Source organism: Tiliqua scincoides, chromosome 1, assembly GCF_035046505.1.
Source record: "Tiliqua scincoides isolate rTilSci1 chromosome 1, rTilSci1.hap2, whole genome shotgun sequence".
Taxonomy (NCBI): domain Eukaryota; kingdom Metazoa; phylum Chordata; class Lepidosauria; order Squamata; family Scincidae; genus Tiliqua; species Tiliqua scincoides.
The window spans coordinates 4997410-5016374 of NC_089821.1; the positions used below are offsets into that span (position 1 = coordinate 4997410).

At 46.5% G+C, this 18965-nt stretch overlaps 1 protein-coding gene across 1 annotated transcript in view; it reads right to left on the minus strand.

Annotated features, from left to right (window-relative positions):
* Window positions 1–12639, minus strand: part of COCH (cochlin) — a 71959-nt gene extending 59320 nt beyond the window's left edge. Inside the window, exon 1 of the mRNA XM_066612110.1 lies at window positions 12525–12639. Coding sequence (XP_066468207.1) covers window positions 12525–12639 — 115 coding nt within the window. The remainder of the gene's footprint in view (window positions 1–12524) is intronic.
* Window positions 12640–18965: the final 6326 nt, after the last annotated feature.

Below are 18965 nucleotides of genomic sequence, written 5' to 3' on the forward strand. Positions count from 1 at the left end.
ATTTTCTCTTGTTAAATGTTCGAAGCCATTTGCAACATTCTGACAACTGATAGCACATTCAGTTACGAAGTTTGTCTATGATTAACAGGTCAGCGTAGTGCAGTGATGAGGGGCTGTTTACACGGCACATTGCAGTACTTATTGCCACCCCCAGAGCTATGCCACCAAATGAATCCACTCCAAAGGCAGCTTTTTCAGAATTGTAGCTGTAGTTTTTCACTTAAATTGCTTATTCATAACTGGTTTCTTTTAAAGATAAAACCATCTGATCCTGTTTTGAGGCATTTCTTTTGACCTGGGAATTTTGGTTATTTTGAAACGAGCCCACAAAGCAGAATATTTTTATGGTATTAGAACTCTTTGATTTTTCTCTCGTGATACGTTACAGATACTCACTTGGCTGAAGACAGACTGCTTGACAGGATAGGCAAGGTTAGGAAACCTTAATATAATCATCTGTGGGCCTATAAAAATATTTCTGACTCCCATGAATACTTGAGTGTCAATGGAGAGCTGGAGAAAAAACTAGAACTTCAGAAATTTGAGAAATTGGAATTATAGCCCACTCCTATTCTGTGCGTCACAGCCGTACTGCCAGAGGCTGCACAAGTAGGTTGAATTGTGCAGCGTCCTCCCCGACAAACCATTCCCCTTTTCAGAGGAACAAGAGGGACTCTGCAAACTTGACTTCCCTCTCCTGCTATGTGGAAGCAAAAGCAGCAGGGGGTAGTGTTGGTGAGAAGCAGGCATAAATATTCTGGTTCAATTTCATCTGTAATAACATTGGGAAGAAGACTTGGAGTGTGTGCCAATGGAACTGTTGCAGAACTGTTCTTTAAAAAGCCAGACCGCTGTGTCTGGTTCCTAAATCTTTTGATAAGAGCACTTCACTGCCAAAATATACTTCAGGTCCTGTCCCTTAGTCCTAAGCAATGACTCGGTAATAGTCTTCACATTAGGCTTGGTTTTATGGAGTAACTGCACCTTAGAGTTCTAGAATCTGGAAGTCTGGAATAAATACTGTAGATAGTGACATAGCTAGAGGGGATACAAAGCTCTAAGTTTTGCAGGGAGCCTCACTGCAGCATGCAAGCGGCCCCTCCCCGTTGAGGCCAGATGTATGCTTCCATTTTCCTCCCTGCACCCGGAATGCCTCTGAAGGGGAGGTAGACAGGCTTGGTCATGTCGTGAGAATGGATGATGGCCGGATCCCAAAGGATCTCCTCTATGGAGAACTCGTGCAAGGAAAGCGCCCTACAGGTAGACCACAGCTGCGATACAAGGACATCTGCAAGAGGGATCTGAAGGCCTTAGGGATGGACCTCAACAAGTGGGAAACCCTGGCCTCTGAGCGGCCCGCTTGGAGGCAGGCTGTGCAGCATGGCCTTTCCCAGTTTGAAGAGACACTTTGCCAACAGTCTGAGGCTAAGAGGCAAAGAAGGAAGGCCCATAGCCAGGGAGACAGACCAGGGACAGACTGCACTTGCTCCCGGTGTGGAAGGGATTGTCACTCCCGGATTGGCCTTTTCAGCCACACTAGACGCTGTGCCAGAACCACCTTTCAGAGCGCGATACCATAGTCTTTCGAGACTGAAGGTTGCCAATACTGTAGGCTTGGTTTTATGGAGTAACTGCACCTTAGAGTTCTAGAATCTGGAAGTCTGGAATAAATACTGTAGATAGTGACATAGCTAGAGGGGATACAAAGCTCTAAGTTTTGCAGGGAGCCTCACTGCAGCATGCAAGCGGCCCCTCCCCGTCGAGGCCAGATGTATGCTTCCATTTTCCTCCCTGTACCCGGAATGCCTCTGAAGGGGAGGTAGACAGGTTGCCTGCATGCTGCGGTGAGGCTCCCTGCAAAATGTAGTGCTTTGTACCCTCTCTAGCTACGCCACTGACTGTAGGTTTTGAATTTTACTTATTTACCTCCATCAAATGATCCCTTGGGGTGCAAAGGCCCTTTTGAGCACAAGTTGTTCCTTTGATGATGAGGAAGCTGATGAGGGCTTTACCTATTCATGCCTTTACCTATTTACCTGTTCCATTGGGGCAGAGAGATGAGAATGCAGAGGCCCTGTGCACTGAAGTGAACGGGAATGCTCAGTCTTGCTCAGCAAAGCTTCTGTGTGCTAAGGTCTGGAGACATACAAAAAGTCCTCACTTAAAGTTGTTTCATTCAACACTGTTTCATTTTGAAGTTAGTCAGTGGTTCTCAAGCTTCTTACCTCTTTGTCCTTTGTGGCTGCACATTATAGGGGTACAGGAAGCTGCTTCTCAGTCGCACTGAGCCCACGACTCCCTTCCGTGGCCTTGCTGTGCCCCAACAAAACAAAAGCAATCAAAAATTACTGAATGTGGTACCACCACAATTTCAAATAATAAAAGACATAAAACCAGAAAACACAAGAAACAATACAGTATCGTTAAAAAAAATTCAGAATACAAAGTACCAACCAACTAAAGTATTAACCAACTAAAGTGACTTATTCCTTTTCTTCTTCAAAGGCACAACTGAATACAATTTTTTTAATTTGCAATGTCAACAAGAGGCTGAACCAGTCCAGCTGAGCTTGTACGTGGAAGGTGTTTCAAAGTCTAAGCCAGCCATTTTCAATCTTTTTCGGCTCAAGGCACACTGACAAGGCACTAAAATTGTCAAGGCACACTACCAGTTTTTTACTTACATTAAATTACTACATTACAGTTAATCTTGAATTAATAAATTTAATACAATTAAATCATTACATGACAAAAAAATTGACAAGAAGCATGGAGAGGGAAGTATATGTGGTTTCTGAAAAGGAGGAAAAATTCTTTGTTGAAATTCTTATCAAAAGTGCCAGAAAGTGTTGGCAAAGACAGGGCAGGTTGATCACATAGTGGGTGAGGAGCAGTGAGGAGAAATGATTGAAACAAGTGCAGGATTAAGCTGGGGGTGGGGGGGAGAGAATGTGAGGCAGTGATTCTGTATCTTTGGTAGGTGCGGACAGGTGAGGGGAGGGACAGTAAGAGAGTTGCTAACTGTGATTGTGATATTTGGGGGGGGGAAATATTCCTGGGGAAGGGGGTGGGGTGGGGGAGAAGAGGAGAGAGAAAGGTGCCCTTCGGGGAGAAAGCGGAATACAAATCTAATAAATAAATAAGTGCCAATTGCCTGCTTGTGTGTTTGAGAAAAAAGAGTGCAACCAAAAGCCCAATCCTATGCATGCCTGCTCAGAAGTAAGCCCCATTATAGTCAATGGGGCTTACTCCCAGGAAAGTGTGGATGGGATAGCACCCCCAGAGCCCAATCCTATGCATGCCTGCTCAGAAGTAAGCCCCATTATAGTCAATGGGGCTTACTCCCAGGAAAGTGTGGATGGGATAGCACCCCCAGAGCCCAATCCTATGCATGCCTGCTCAGAAGTAAGCCCCGTTATAGTCAATGGGGCTTACTCCCAGGAAAGTGTGGATGGGATAGCACCCCCAGAGCCCAATCCTATGCATGCCTGCTCAGAAGTAAGCCCCGTTATAGTCAATGGGGCTTACTCCCAGGAAAGTGTGGATGGGATAGCACCCCCAGAGCCCAATCCTATGCATGCCTGCTCAGAAGTAAGCCCCATTATAGTCAATGGGGCTTACTCCCAGGAAAGTGTGAATGGGTAGCACCCCCAGAGCCCAATCCTATGCATGTCTGCTCAGAAGTAAGCCCCATTATAGTCAATGGGGCTTACTCCCAGGAAAGTGTGGATGGGATAGCACCCCCAGAGCCCAATCCTATGCATGCCTGCTCAGAAGTAAGCCCCGTTATAGTCAATTACTCCCAGGAAAGTGTAGATAGGATTGTGGCCCAGCGCCCTTCCTCTAAAAGCCCCAAAGTGCAGGGAGGGTCGCTTTGGGGAGTTGCAGGCAAACTGGCCAGGAAAAGGGACTTTCAGGGACTCTGAAACCTGAGGTTGGGGGCCTCAGCAGACTCGCTCGCTATGTACCTGCTTGCCTGCTTCTGGCTCCCTCTTCTCACTCACTCCACAGCTCCCACCTCCTGGCTCCTCCAGGCTTCTCTCGTTGGCCAGTCAGCATGCAGGCTGGCAGCAAGCTCCTTCGTGCCCAACCCTATGCATGTCTACTCAGAAGTAAGCCCTATAGTAGCCGACAGGGCTTACTCCCAGGAAAGTGAGGATCAGGTTGCAGCCTGAGTCATGCTCAGTGGCAGGAGCAAGCTCCAAGCGGACTCTTCAGCTGCTGCGTGGGATGCTGAAAGCAGCCACTTCTCCCGCACGCAGCTGCTGCCTGCCTCCTCTGATCCTGCGGCACACCTGAGGCACCCTTGCGGCACACCAGTGTGCCGCGTCACAGTGGTTGAAAATCGCTGGTCTAAGCACTTAATATAATAACTGCATCATAGCTATACTGAGAAATGTAAATATGTATATCAACAGAGGTCGCTATTTGATTGGTATAATCTTATTTCAGCAGAAGCCTAATGATTAAAAAGAAAAGCACAATCATTGAGAAGCTTGACTAAAACTGGTAGAATCTCTTGGTTCAAGGAAATTCCAAATTCTGGCCAAAAATTGTTCAATAGTGTTGCTATTCTGATGAAAGTGTAGAGATACAGTGCAATAATCTCTGCTAAAATAATCTGCATGCACCCACACTGATTTATGAAGGGCCAGCAACCACAGTTATAAAATTGCCTGTACAAACATGTCTCCCTAGTACAGCATATCACTTAATTCAGTGGGGCTAGAGACAGAGCCCATCCGAGATACAGAATCAAATGTCAACCATTATGCAGGGGGAAAAAGTTTAAACTATGTAAAAATGTGAACTACAAAAAAACCTCAAAAACTACAGACTCAATTATAAAAGTATTCATTAAAAAATCCACATTTAATGTGTGTCACTCTGCATCTCACATTTCTTCTCTTAAAACAATATCTGTAGCCATTAATTTGATACCATATTCAATGCTACTGCTGTAAGCCATAATTTCAAACTTTGAGAAGTGTATTTTCATTTTTAAAAATATATTCAAAAATGAATTGGCAGCTTAAGCAGCATATATATGAGGCAGCACAGAAGGTCTATTAAGGCAAAATGAGTTCACCTCTGGCAGGACATTTTCTACCAAATAAACAAAATCTCTCCTGTCTGCAATTTACTGGGACTGAAAGGCTACGGTTACGTTCCTTGAGGTGGGGATATACGCAACTTCCAGTTTTTGGGAAGAGAGATGTCTGGTATCATTAGACATTTTGTTAGACCTGATCCAGGAATCCTTGTCCAAGAGCTGCTGTCATTGGAGTGGGAGGACAGCACAATGGGCTGGATTGCCACTGCTGACTCCAGCTCCTGTAGCCTCTTCTTCCTGGTTCAGCTAAGCAGCTCCATCTTGGATCTCACAAAATCTCATGAGATCCAAGATGGCAGCACCCCAATTTCGCAAGATTTCATGATATCCAAGATGATGGCACCTGGGGAACAGGCAGGAGAGACCATTGGGGATATCCCCCCCCCCCCACTGAGTGCACTGTGATGCTGTAAGGTGTCACAACATGCACTTTGAGAATGTAATGCAGGGCAGCTCTGCTTACATGTTCTCACTCTTCCAACACTCTTGACATTAATGTCTAACTAGAGTAAAAGGTCAACTAATACTTCAGTGTTCAAGATGCTTTATAGTGTACCATATACATTAGTAGTAGTTGGCAACCTTCAGTCTCGAAAGACTATGGTATCGCGCTCTGAAAGGTGGTTCTGGAACAGCGTCTAGTGTGGCTGAAAAGGCCGATTCGGGAGTGACAATCCCTTCCACACTGGGAGCAAGTGCAGTCTGTCCCTGGCCTGTCTCCCTGGCTATGGGCCTTCCTTCTTTGCCTCTTAGTCTCATACTGTTGGCCAAGTGTCTCTTCAAACTGGGAAAGGCCATGTTGCACAGCCTGCCTCCAAGCGGGCCACTCAGAGGCCAGGGTTTCCCACTTGTTGAGGTCCACTCCTAAGGCCTTCAGATCCCTCTTGCAGATGTCCTTGTATCGCAGCTGTGGTCTACCTGTAGGGCGCTTTCCTTGCACAAGTTCTCCATAGAGGAGATCCTTTGGGATCCTGCCATCATCCATTCTCACAACATGACCGAGCCAACGCAGGCGTCTCTGTTTCAGCAGTGCGTACATGCTAGGGATTCCAGCTCGTTCCAGGATTGTGTTGTTTGGAACTTTGTCCTGCCAGGTGATGCCGAGAATACGTCGGAGGCAGCGCATGTGGAAAGCATTCAGTTTCCTCTCCTGTTGTGAGCGAAGAGTCCATGACTCGCTGCAGTACAGAAGTGTACTCAGGACGCAAGCTCTGTAGACCTGGATCTTGGTATGTTCCATCAGCTTCTTGTTGGACCAGACTCTCTTTGTGAGTCTGGAAAACATGGTAGCTGCTTTACCGATGCGTTTGTTTAGCTCGGTATTGAGAGAAAGAGTGTCGGAGATCGTTGAGCCAAGGTACACAAAGTCATGGACAACCTTCAGTTCATGCGCAGAGATTGTAATGCAGGGAGGTGAGTCCACATTCTGAACCATGACCTGTGTTTTCTTCAGGCTGATTGTCAGTCCAAAATCTTGGCAGGCCTTGCTAAAACGATCCATGAGCTGCTGGAGATCTTTGGCAGAGTGGGTAGTGATAGCTGCATCGTCGGCCGACCATATACATATGTATACATATACATATACAATTCATACTGTACGTGCACTAGCAACCTGGTCATTGTCAAAGCTTGTTTCATTATGCATTTGTTGTGTGGGTTCTGAATACTCAACACCACCATACTGCAAACTACATACTACATACTGCATACAACATACATGCGCTGCCTCTGACGCATTCTCGGCATCACCTGGCATGACAAAGTTTCAAACAACACAGTCCTGGAACGTGCTGGAATCTTTCGAGACTGAAGGTTGCCAACAACCATACTGCAAATAGTCTTTGCACCAAGTCTTGCCACTTCATGGTTTGTGCACAGATTGCCAACATATGCACCATGTGAACAGGACTCTTTGTATATAATAAAGTAGCAGAAAGACACACATATTAGGTGAGCGGTAGAGAAAGTTCTTAAGCAAAATACATTCTGGTGGTTTTAGAGTGTCAGAATGGTTGCAGATATCTGTGTTGTACATCACAGGAATGTAGTAAGATCTAACCTAGAAATATTTTTCTTTTCTTTTGTTTCAGTGTTGTCCGGTATTTTAACAAGTTGGAGGGCACTTTTGGAAGCCACAGTTTATAATGCATTTCCATTCTGAATATGTGGCTTGGTATCAGACATGGGCTTCTTGGCTTCTGTAAAAGAGGAAGAACGTTCCGCTTGAATGTAGGAATAGATGACTGAGGTGTAGAGTTTCTGGTTGCACAACACAAACCAGCTGGAATGTGATTTGTATTTGAAATACACAGTCATTTGTTCTGCATGTTAATACGAGTCTTCTGAAAAGATCTGCCACCCATGATTGCACTAGTCAGGAAGGCGAATTAGTTGGAAGTGGTCAGAAGAGAAAGCAGAAACTCAAAGTCTTACCTCAAACTGTTGATGAATTTTTTTCCTTCAGTTTAGATGTTCACAAAAATAGATTATAGTATGATGGAGTACCTGTTCCTGTTTACTCCAAAGAGCTTTCCCTCCTTCCTGTTGTTGATTTTGGCTTATGAAGTATCAACTGTAGAAAGGAAAAATGCTTTACTGAAACACCACTGGACTTCTCAGAAAACAATTTAAAATCAACTCTTAGGAATCCTTTTGAATTCCACTAAGTTCACTCTAAGCCTTTTAAATCAATATGGGGTGAACACAGCCACCTGGCCACCTCATGTGGATAGTGGCCATTAACTATTCCCAAGAATTTATATTCACGTTGTTTATTGCCATCTGAAAATGTGATGACCTCACTTTATATACCCCGTATATCCTCTGATGTCATTAATAAAATATTGAACAGATCTGGGGCCAACTCTTGAACAATTCTACTTAATATCTTCCTTATTAATGTTTGCACTTTTTATGGGGATTTTGTGTACTCAGCAGAAAGTTCTTATTTGCTGTTTTATACATCTCTTGTGAGGATGTAAAGTACTCAAAGCGATGTTGTTAAAATCAAGTGCCCTGATCTAGGGCCTCTGTGGTGAACATGGGAAGTTCTTGCATATTGATGGTCACCATTTGAGTGCTCAAAAGGAACTGGTTAGCAACCTTCATTTTCGAAAGACTATGGTATAAGCCTACAGCACCCAGTATTCCTAGGCGGTCTCCCATCCAAGTACTAACCAGGCCTGACCCTGCTTAGCTTCCAAGATCAGACAAGATCCAGCATATGCAGGGTAACAGTTTTACTTCCTCTATAGCCTGAAATGGGGGGTGGGGTGGACACAGTTGACTGCTGCACGAGTTAACTTGAAGCTGTTCCCTCAATAACAGTTTTCTGATTTTACAGTAAAATATATATTGATATAAATATATAGAACCCAGTGAAGTTCCACTGAAGAATCCTAAGTGGAAAGAGTTTCTTTAAATACTATTTGTCCCAAAACTATAGCCTAAAAGAACAAATTGTATTGGCAACCTTCAGTCTCGAAAGACTATGGTATCGCGCTCTGAATGGTGGTTCTGGCACAGCGTCTAGTGTGGCTGAAAAGGCCAATCCGGGAGTGACAATCCCTTCCACACCGGGAGCAAGTGCAGTCTGTCCCTGGTCTGTCTCCCTGACTATGGGCCTTCCTTCTTTGCCTCTTAGCCTCAGACTGTTGGCAAAGTGTCTCTTCAAACTGGGAAAGGCCATGCTGCACAGCCTGCCTCCAAGCGGGCCGCTCAGAGGCCAGGGTTTCCCACTTGTTGAGGTCCATCCCTAAGGCCTTCAGATCCCTCTTGCAGATGTCCTTGTATCGCAGCTGTGGTCTGCCTGTAGGGCGCTTTCCTTGCACGAGTTCTCCATAGAGGAGATCCTTTGGGATCCGGCCATCATCCATTCTCACGACATGACCAAGCCAACGCAGGCGTCTCTGTTTCAGCAGTGAATACATGCTAGGGATTCCAGCACGTTCCAGGACTGTGTTGTTTGGAACTTTGTCCTGCCAGGTGATGCCGAGGATGCGTCGGAGGCAGCGCATGTGGAAAGCGCTCAGTTTCCTCTCCTGTTGTGAGTGAAGAGTCCATGACTCGCTGCAGTACAGAAGTGTACTCAGGACGCAAGCTCTGTAGACCTGGATCTTGGTATGTTCCGTCAGCTTCTTGTTGGACCAGACTCTCTTTGTGAGTCTGGAAAACGTGGTAGCTGCTTTACCGATGCGCTTGTTTAGCTCGGTATCGAGAGAATGAGTGTCGGAGATCGTTGAGCCAAGGTACACAAAGTCATGGACAACCTCCAGTTCATGCTCAGAGATTGTAATGCAGGGAGGTGAGTCCACATCCTGAACCATGACCTGTGTTTTCTTCAGGCTGATTGTCAGTCCAAAATCTTGGCAGGCCTTGCTAAAACGATCCATGAGCTGCTGGAGATCTTTGGCAGAGTGGGTAGTGACAGCTGCATCGTCGGCAAAGAGGAAGTCACGCAGACATTTCAGCTGGACTTTGGATTTTGCTCTCAGTCTGGAGAGGTTGAAGAGCTTTCCGTCTGATCTGGTCCAGAGATAGATGCCTTCTGTTGCAGTTCCAAAGGCCTGCTTCAGCAGGACAGCGAAGAAAATCCCAAACAAGGTTGGTGCAAGAACACAGCCCTGCTTCACTCCGTTTCGGATGTCAAAAGGGTCTGATGTGGAGCCATCGAAGACAACAGTGCCCTTCATGTCCTTGTGGAAAGATCTGATGATGCTGAGAAGCCTGGGTGGACATCCAATCTTGGGGAGAATCTTGAAGAGGCCGTCTCTGCTGACCAGGTCGAAAGCCTTTGTGAGATCTATGAAGGCTATAAAGAGTGGCTGTCGTTGTTCCCTGCATTTCTCCTGCAGTTGTCTAAGGGAGAATACCATATCAGTGGTGGACCTGTTGGCTCGGAATCCACACTGCGATTCTGGATAGACGCTCTTTGCAAGTACCTGGAGCCTCTTTAGTACAACTCGGGCAAACAGCTTTCCTACAACGCTAAGGAGAGAGATGCCGCGGTAGTTGTTGCAGTCACCCCTGTCACCTTTGTTCTTGTACAGCGTGATGATGTTTGCATCCCTCATGTCTTGAGGTACTCCACCTTCTCTCCAGCAGAGACAGAGGATTTCATGCAGCTCAGTGACGATGATCTCTTTGCAGCATTTTAGGACTTCAGCAGGGATGCTGTCTTTTCCAGGTGCCTTGCCAAAGGCAAGGGAGTCCAGGGCCACGTGAAGTTCTTCTAGGGTTGGTTCACTGTCAAGCTCTTCCAGCACAGGCAGGCACTCAATGTTGTTCAGTGCTTCTTCGGTGACTACATTTTCTCTGGAATATAGCTCAGAGTAGTGCTGCACCCAGCGTTCCATCTGCTGCGCCCGATCCTGGATGACCTCGCCTGTGGCAGACTTCAGAGGGGCAATTTTCCTCTGTGTTGGACCTAGGGCCTGCTTGATACCATCATACATCCCCTTGATGTTGCCCGTGTCAGCTGCTATCTGTATCTCGGAACAGAGCTGGAGCCAGTAGTCGTTAGCACATCTCCTGGCAGTCTGTTGGACTTTGCTGCGAGCAGTTCGGAGGACCTGCAGGTTGCGCTCACTGGGACAGGCCTTGTATGCTGCTTGAGCTCTCCTCTTTTCCTCAATGACTGGTGTCAACTCCTCAGAGTGGGCTTCAAACCAGTCTGCCGCCTTGTTGGTCTTCTTGCCGAATATGGACAAGGCGGTGTTGTAAACGGTATTCTTGAAATGTTCCCATCTGTTGGATGCGTTTGCGTCGGCCGGGCCTGGAAGAGATTCCTCAAGCGCTTGTGCAAATTCCTCCACTTTTCTCTGATCCCGGGTCTTGCTGGTATCAATGCGAGGTCTTCCTTCCTTTTTCATGTGATACAGTCGCTTTGTTTGCAGTTTCACTCTGCTGCACACCAGGGAGTGGTCAGTGTCGCAGGCAGCACCATGATAACTGCGTGTGATCTTGATGCTGGGAAGGCTGGAGCATCTGGTGAGGATCAGGTCGAGCTGGTGCCAGTGCTTTGATCTTGGATGTCTCCAAGAGACTCTATGTTGGGGCTTTGTGTTGAAGAACGTGTTGCTGACACAGAGACCGTGATGACAGCAAAACTCTAGCAGGCGTTGGCCATTTTCGTTCATCCTCCCAGTGCCAAACTGACCTAAGCAAGTGGGCCATGAACTGTTATCAGCACCAACTCTAGCATTGAAATCGCCGAGGATGAACAATGGCTCTTTTACAGGGATTTTCTTGACAGTGGTGGCCAGGTCATCATAGAATTTGTCTTTGGCTTCTGCTGGAGACGACAGAGTCGGTGCATAAGCACTGATGAGAGTGATAGGTCCTGCTGATGACTGGAGCTGCAGGGACAAAATTCTTTCACTTCCCACAGTAGGTGGGATGATGGATTTCAGCAGGGTATTTCTGACCGCAAAGCCAACGCCATGTTCCCTGGTTTCGTTTGGTGGTTTTCCCTGCCAGAAAAATGAGAAATTTCTCTCCTTGACAGATCCGGAATCTGGCAGCCTAGTCTCTTGAAGGGCGACGATGTCCATCTGCAGTCTGCTCAGCTCCATGTCGATGACAGCTGTTTTGCGTGCGTCGTCTATTTCTTGCAGGTCATCAGAGAAGCCAGGTGTCATTGTCCTAACGTTCCAGGTGCCCAGCTTTAGGGCAGTAGTTTTCTGTTTTCTGTTGCATGGTGCAGAGTTGTCGATCCGCTTGTCGGTTTTCACCCTAAACCCCACGCACCCCATGAGGTTAACGGACCGTGGCGAGGCAACACCTTACTGGCTGGGGACTGCCCAGCTTAAGGCGGGCGGTAGCTGCCCAATGAGATGCAATGATCTCTCCCACCGTCGGAAGCAGCCCCTGGCGTCATGCTCTACGCCAATCGAGCAAAGACTTATAACCGGTAAACTGCTGCTTCCCGTGTTGTGCCGACGCCGTATGGCGAAGTTGGAGTGTCCTCTCCAGTGCGCGAAGCCTGGGTAAAGAAGGTATGGAGGATAGGCTGTTACCCATGCAGCAAATCCCCCCTCTCCACGTCGCTGGAATGGTCCAATGGAAAGGCAGAAGCCAATACGGTTGGTTCCAGCGGCGTCGCAGGAGTTGCCAGAACGTGACTGTGTTCAGCCATGAACTGCCTAAGGGACTCCGGCTCCTGATTTTGCCTCGAGGTTGACTCCTGAAGCCTTTTCCAGAACTGGATGTAGCCACAAGGCAGTGGAGGTTTGAGGTCAGAGTTTCCTTCTCTTAGATGAGCTGCCTTCCTAGGCTGACGAGTCCCATCTACCCGGTGGCTGTATAGCAGTGCTGTACAGCGGTGCTGTATAGCAGTGGTTCTCAAAACTATTTTTGCACCCACTTTTTAGGATGATAATTTTCAGGACCCACCGGAAGTGGCGTCATTAACCTTGAGCCGCGGCGCGGGGCGCCCCCAGGGTCTTGGTCACCGCCTTCCACACGTTGCAGCCCAGCAGGCAGAGCAGGAGCGCCGCCGCCGCCGCCGCCGCCGCCGCCCGGCTCATCGTTGCCCGCAGAACAAATATGGCAGGACAAATTAACTGGTTTGCAATTAGGCAAAGAGGCACCTTTTAAAGTGGTGTCCTCTTACATACAGCAGGGAGCAACTATCTCTCTTCACCCCAACAGGGCATTTTTTGCCAGTGGTGGTGGTTAGTGCCTCTTCTGTATCTTTTTAGAATGTGAGCCCTTTGTGGACAGGGAAACATTTATTTATTTGTGTAGTTATGTAAACCACATTGTGAACCACTTTATGTTGAAAAGTGGTACTGTATATTCATGTTGGCAACCTTCAGTCTCGGAAGACTATGGTATCGCGCTCTGGATGGTGGTTCTGGAACAGCGTCTAGTGTGGCTGAAAAGGCCGATTCGGGAGTGACAATCCCTTCCACACTGGGAGCAAGTGCAGCCTGTCCCTGGTCTGTCTCCCTGGCTATGGGCCTTCCTTCTTTGCCTCTTTGCCTCAGACTGTTGGCCAAGTGTCTCTTCAAACTGGGAAAGGCCATGCTGCACAGCCTGCCTCCAAGCGGACCGCTCAGAGGCCAGGGTTTCCCACTTGTTGAGGTCCACTCCTAAGGCCTTCAGATCCCTCTTGCAGATGTCCTTGTATGGCAGCTGTGGTCTACCTGTAGGGCGCTTTCCTTGCACAAGTTCTCCATAGAGGAGATCCTTTGGGATCCTGCCATCATCCATTCTCACGACATGACCGAGCCAACGCAGGCGTCTCTGTTTCAGCAGTGCATACATGCTAGGGATTCCAGCTCGTTCCAGGACTGTGTTGTTAGGAACTTTGTCCTGCCAGATGATGCCGAGGATGCATCGGAGGCAGCGCAGTAATCCCTGCATTACTGTATATTAATATTCTTAATAATAATAATACATAGAATGTTGCCATTAGGGTGGAATTTGCTTAGTTCAGTGATCTGAAAGAAACAATTGCTTAAAGGTTTATAGCAGAATTTGTTGAAGCTCGGATTAGACACAATTTATAAGATACCACATCGTGCTGCCCAGTTCAACCCTGTCCCTGCTCTACCGTCACCTGTACTGAACCTACCTGCGCTGGCAGGGCTCCCAATGACTGCCAGCACCTGTGGGAAGGCTGTGATCTTCCTGGCAGCACGCCTGGTGGTAAGGTCACAGCCTTGCACAGATACACCTTGCACGGTTGCAAAGTGCTTTGTGACACTTTTGCCACACAGGGTGTGCCTGTGGGTTGCATGTTCTGCCAGTGCAGGCTGTCAATAGGATTGGGCCTAAATAAGCAAAGCAAACAGCTCAAGATAATTCTTTTAACTTTCCATGACTAGTAATGGATCCATCAAGGGATGCAGTGATTGATTGACATGCAGTAGCAAGGTTCCATTTTTGCCTGTGGACAGAAACCTGGTACGCTTATGGGAAACATTCTTCTGTCATTTAAAAGATTAGTGGCTTAAAGTCTTAATAGGATCTTATTAAAATAGGGACAATTCTTGAAACTTTACCTAACATGCATTCTGTTCCTTTCTTGATAAGTCTATTTGGGTATGATAAGCCTCTATCATGGTGGTAGCACTGAGAAAATAATTGAAGTGCCAGAAGATTATGTCTCTTTTTCCTCCTGGGATGCAGGAGAGAAAAGCGGCATTGTGCCTCTTGGGGGGTTATCTAGGAGAAACAGTTGGTTCTATTTAATTGTCCAAAGAAGTGCGGGGCAATTGCCAATTAAGTGTAGAACTCCCATATTTAGGACTGAGTGTGTGTGTGTGTGTGTGTGTGTGTGTGTGTGTGTGTGTGTGTGTGTGAGAGAGAGAGAGAGAGAGAGAGAGAGAGAGAGAGAGAGAGAGATACCCAGCTTTCTCTCACCAAGTCATTTAATACTAGGAAAGTTATGGAAACTCTTAACCAATGTCAGAGATCAGAGGTGGGTGAAGAAGATCAAGGTGGTGACGGCAGCTGGGGAAGGGCAGATTGGTTCCAAGAAGGGGGATTTGGTGGTGGCCGCCAAATCTGAGCCACCTTCCTGGATCCGATTGTGTGGCATGGATCCACACAGACCTGCACCAGTAAATTTGCTAGCCCAAGTCCAAGTTGACCCCCCTGCACTGTGAAGGCTTACCTCTGGGCAAGAGAACAAATGTTTCCTTACCCAGAAGAAACCTCTACAGCTGCCCCCTTTTTGAAAGCAGAGGTAGCCATTTTGACATTGTTGCATCGGCAGAGGGGGGGGGGGAAGATATAAATTGGGCTCTCAGTTAAGGAACTCCCTCCCTATTGAATTAAGAACAGAACCTTCCCTACTTGCCTTCTGGTGGGGGGTTTAAGAACTTTTTATTTCATCTTGTGTTTGCTCTTTAAGACATTTTTTTGCTGCTTCTGTGGTTTGTTACCTTATTGTTTATATGCACACATACATACATACATACATACATACATACATACATACACAGAGATTTTATATGCACATACACATACATACATACACATACGCATACACATACGCATACACATACACACATACATACACAGAGAGTGTCCCAGAAGTAACAGGGCAGTCAAAGATTTGGTATTTAATCTGTAAAAAATCAGGAGTTAATATTAAAACACAGAAAAAATGCTAATTACAACGGCTGTTCAAAGTGTTGTCGATTCACTTCAATACATATATCAACTCTTTTGACAACAGAGTAACACACTTTATGACATAAATCTGCAGTAATTTGTGCTCAGGTCTCTACAACAGCTTGCTCAAATGTTTTGGGTTCTTGGGCATGAACTGCATTCTTTGAGTACCTCAGAAGAAAAGATCCGTAAGATTTGGTGATCAGTCAAGACACTCAGCTTCTCCATGGCATCCAATCCACCATTCAGGAAAATGCTCATCTGACCAATTGTGTGCAAGGGATACTGTAATGAGCTGGTGCTCCATCATGCTAGAATCACATTTCATCTATGTTCAACTGGAAGGAGTTATGCATGGCCACATAACGTTCAAGAGTCATGTTTGATGGGATGGACCCAAGGAATGGACCCAAGAGAACTGTAGCACTAATCCCAATCTAAACAGCGACACCTGGGATGTCAGAATCTCTTTCAGTTCCAATAGGTAGAGAGATTTTCACTTGCCCAATAAACAGCGTTGTACCAAGTGACATGGCCATTCAGCTTAAAGGTGGCATCCTTCCCACATTTGCTTGCAGAAGTTCGGCAAAACTCCACTCTTGCTTCAGGGCATAAAGCAGATGATGATGATGCAGTTTTGAACTGAGCTCATGAAGCATCCTCTGAATGAATGTCCTTGAAATGCCAAGTTAATGATAAATTTTAAATAATAATGATAATGTTGTAGTGCTTGGTTTTAATTTGGTGACTGCCCTATTACTTCCCTATTACTATTACATATGGTATTTTATTTTAAAATTAGCTGCCTTGGTTCTGTACAATACTACTTTGGCTTGGTAAATACTGTACACATTTTAGAGGGAGTAAATCCAAGAAAATTTTATATGAATTACTTTGAATAAAAAGATTGGGCAGTAGGCTAACTTTTAACTCGCTGCATAGGTTGCCATTTTCTTTTAAAGATGTTCCTCTGCTTATTCATGGCAATGCTTTGCTATGTTCCACGCTGTACATGAGGAATGGTGCAAGTACTTTTAGCTGTCATCCCAGACTGCAATCCTGCAGGCATTTATCTGAGAGTAACTCCCATTAAATTCAGTGGGACTTACTTGTGCATAGTCATGTATACATTACAGTTGTAATGAGCCATACAGTTTTCAGTTGTATAGGTGATCAGCGATCCATCCTCACCCCAACCAAGCATTTCTTTGTGATTTTTCAAATGCATGATTTATGCCTGGGTACATTTTTCCTGGAACATTGAATCAAATTAGAGTAGAATAGGAGATTTCAGAAATCTGCAGAAGGAAAAAACAAAGGAAATATTCAAGCTGTATGATCATTTTTGGCTCATCACAACAGCACAGCAACACTCTTTGATTAGAGACTTCAGTTTTTAATCTGTTAGATATGGCAAGATTGGCACTTTTGGCTTCTCATTCAGGCTCTTGGAAACAGTCTGTTTTCTTCAGTGAAATGGACCATTAAATTGTTTTTTAATAGATGCATTTTTATTTATTTGTAGGCAACAACACAGTCCTGGAACGTGCTGGAATCCCTAGTATGTATTCACTGCTGAAACCGAGATGCCTGCGTTGGCTTGGTCATGTCATGAGAATGGATGATGGCCGGATCCCAAAGGATCTCCTCTATGGAGAACTCGTGCAAGGAAAGCGCCCTACAGGTAGACCACAGCTGTGATACAAGGACATCTGCAAGAGGGATCTGAAGGCCTTAGGGATGGACCTCAACAAGTGGGAAACTCTGGCCTCTGAGCGGCCCGCTTGGAGGCAGGCTGTGCAGCATGGCCTTTCCCAGTTTGAAGAGACACTTTGCCAGCAGTCTGAGGCTAAGAGGCAAAGAAGGAAGGCCCATAGCCAGGGAGACAGACCAGGGACAGACTGCACTTGCTCCCGGTGTGGAAGGGATTGTCACTCCCGGATTGGCCTTTTCAGCCACACTAGACGCTGTGCCAGAACCACCTTTCAGAGCGCGATACCATAGTCTTTCGAGACTGAAGGTTGCCAATACTGTAGGCATCAAGATTTCATTATATAAGAACATAAGAACAGCCCCACTGGATCAGGCCATAGGCCCATCTAGTCCAGCTTCCTGTATCTCACAGCAGCCCACCAAATGCCCCAGGGAGCACACCAGATAACAAGAGACCTGCAAGGCTGCCTGGGAATTGTAGTTAAGAACATAAGAACAGCCCCACTGGATCAGGTCATAGGGCCATCTAGTCCAGCTTCCTGTATCTCACAGCGGCCCACCAAATGCCCCAGGGAGCACACCAGATAACAAGAGACCTGCAAGGCCTCCTGGGAATTGTAGTTAAGAACATAAGAACAGCCCCACTGGATCAGGCCATAGGCCCATCCAGTCCAGCTTCCTGTATCTCACAGCGGCCCACCAAATGCCCAGGGAGCACACCAGATAACAAGAGACCTCATCCCGGTACCCTCCCTTGCATCTGGCATTCTGACATAGCCCATTTCTAAAATCAGGAGGTTGCGCATACACATCACGGCTTGTACCCTGTAATGGACTTTTCCTCCAGAAACCTGTCCAATCCCCTTTTAAAGGCGTCCACACCAGATGCCATCACCACATCCTGTGGCAAGGAGTTCCACAGACCAACCACACACTGAGTAAAGAAATATTTTCTTTCATCTGTTCTCCTAACACTCAATTTTAGTGGATGTCCCCTGGTTCTGGTGTTATGTGAGAGTGTAAAGAGCATCTCCCTATCCACTCTGTCCATCCCCTGCATAATTTTGTATGTCTCAATCATGTCCCCCCTCAAGCGTCTCTTTTCTAGGCTGAAGAGGCCCAAACGCCGTAGCCTTTCCTCATAAGGAAGGTGCCCCAGCCCCGTAATCATCTTAGTTGCTCTCTTTTGCACCTTTTCCATTTCCACTATGTCTTTTTTGAGATGTGGCAACCAGAACTGGACACAATACTCCAGGTGTGGCCTTACCATCGATTTGTACAACGGCATTATAATATTAGCCGTTTTGTTCTCAATACCCAGACAATATCTGAATATCAGACAATATCTGAAGGACTTCATGGCATAAACCTGAAACTAAACATAACTGCGTCCTTTTCCTGCCCTTCAGGGTGGGTGGTGTCCACAGGTAAAAGTGACCCCAGGCAGCACAGCTTGGAGTGCGGCTGCACCACCCCAGCTGTGCTCCCCTGAGGGCTGCCTGTGCCCACTGCCTCCCCATTGCTCCCCATAGAAGCATTGCCTCCTTCTATGCTCCCCATAGAAGCATTCTGAGGGCTGGAGAGGCTGCTTGTGGCCTTCCCAGTCCTCAGAAGGCCTTCGAAGGCTTCCAGAGTGTCTTTAAACATCCTTCCCGTTTTTGGCAGAAAACTGGAAGTGATGCTTTAAGGCCCTCTGGAGGCCTTAAAAGGAGGGCAGCACCTCCAGGCGTATCTCTAGGCACCACAGTGACCAGGACCACCACTGGTCCTTCATTCTATGCACTGAAGCAGATTCTTGCAAACTTTGCATATGGTCATGTTATATATAATTACACATGACTCAAGTGCTTAGCAAAAGAAACGTTCATGTTTTCAGCATCCACTGAATGACAAAAATCACAGAAGTGGCTGTAGATTTTTAACCAGATGCACAGAAGTCCTTGAGATGCCTTTATGCTATTGTTTATACTTTATATACCTTCAGAGGTGAGGTGGGTAGCAACCAGGGAGAGTG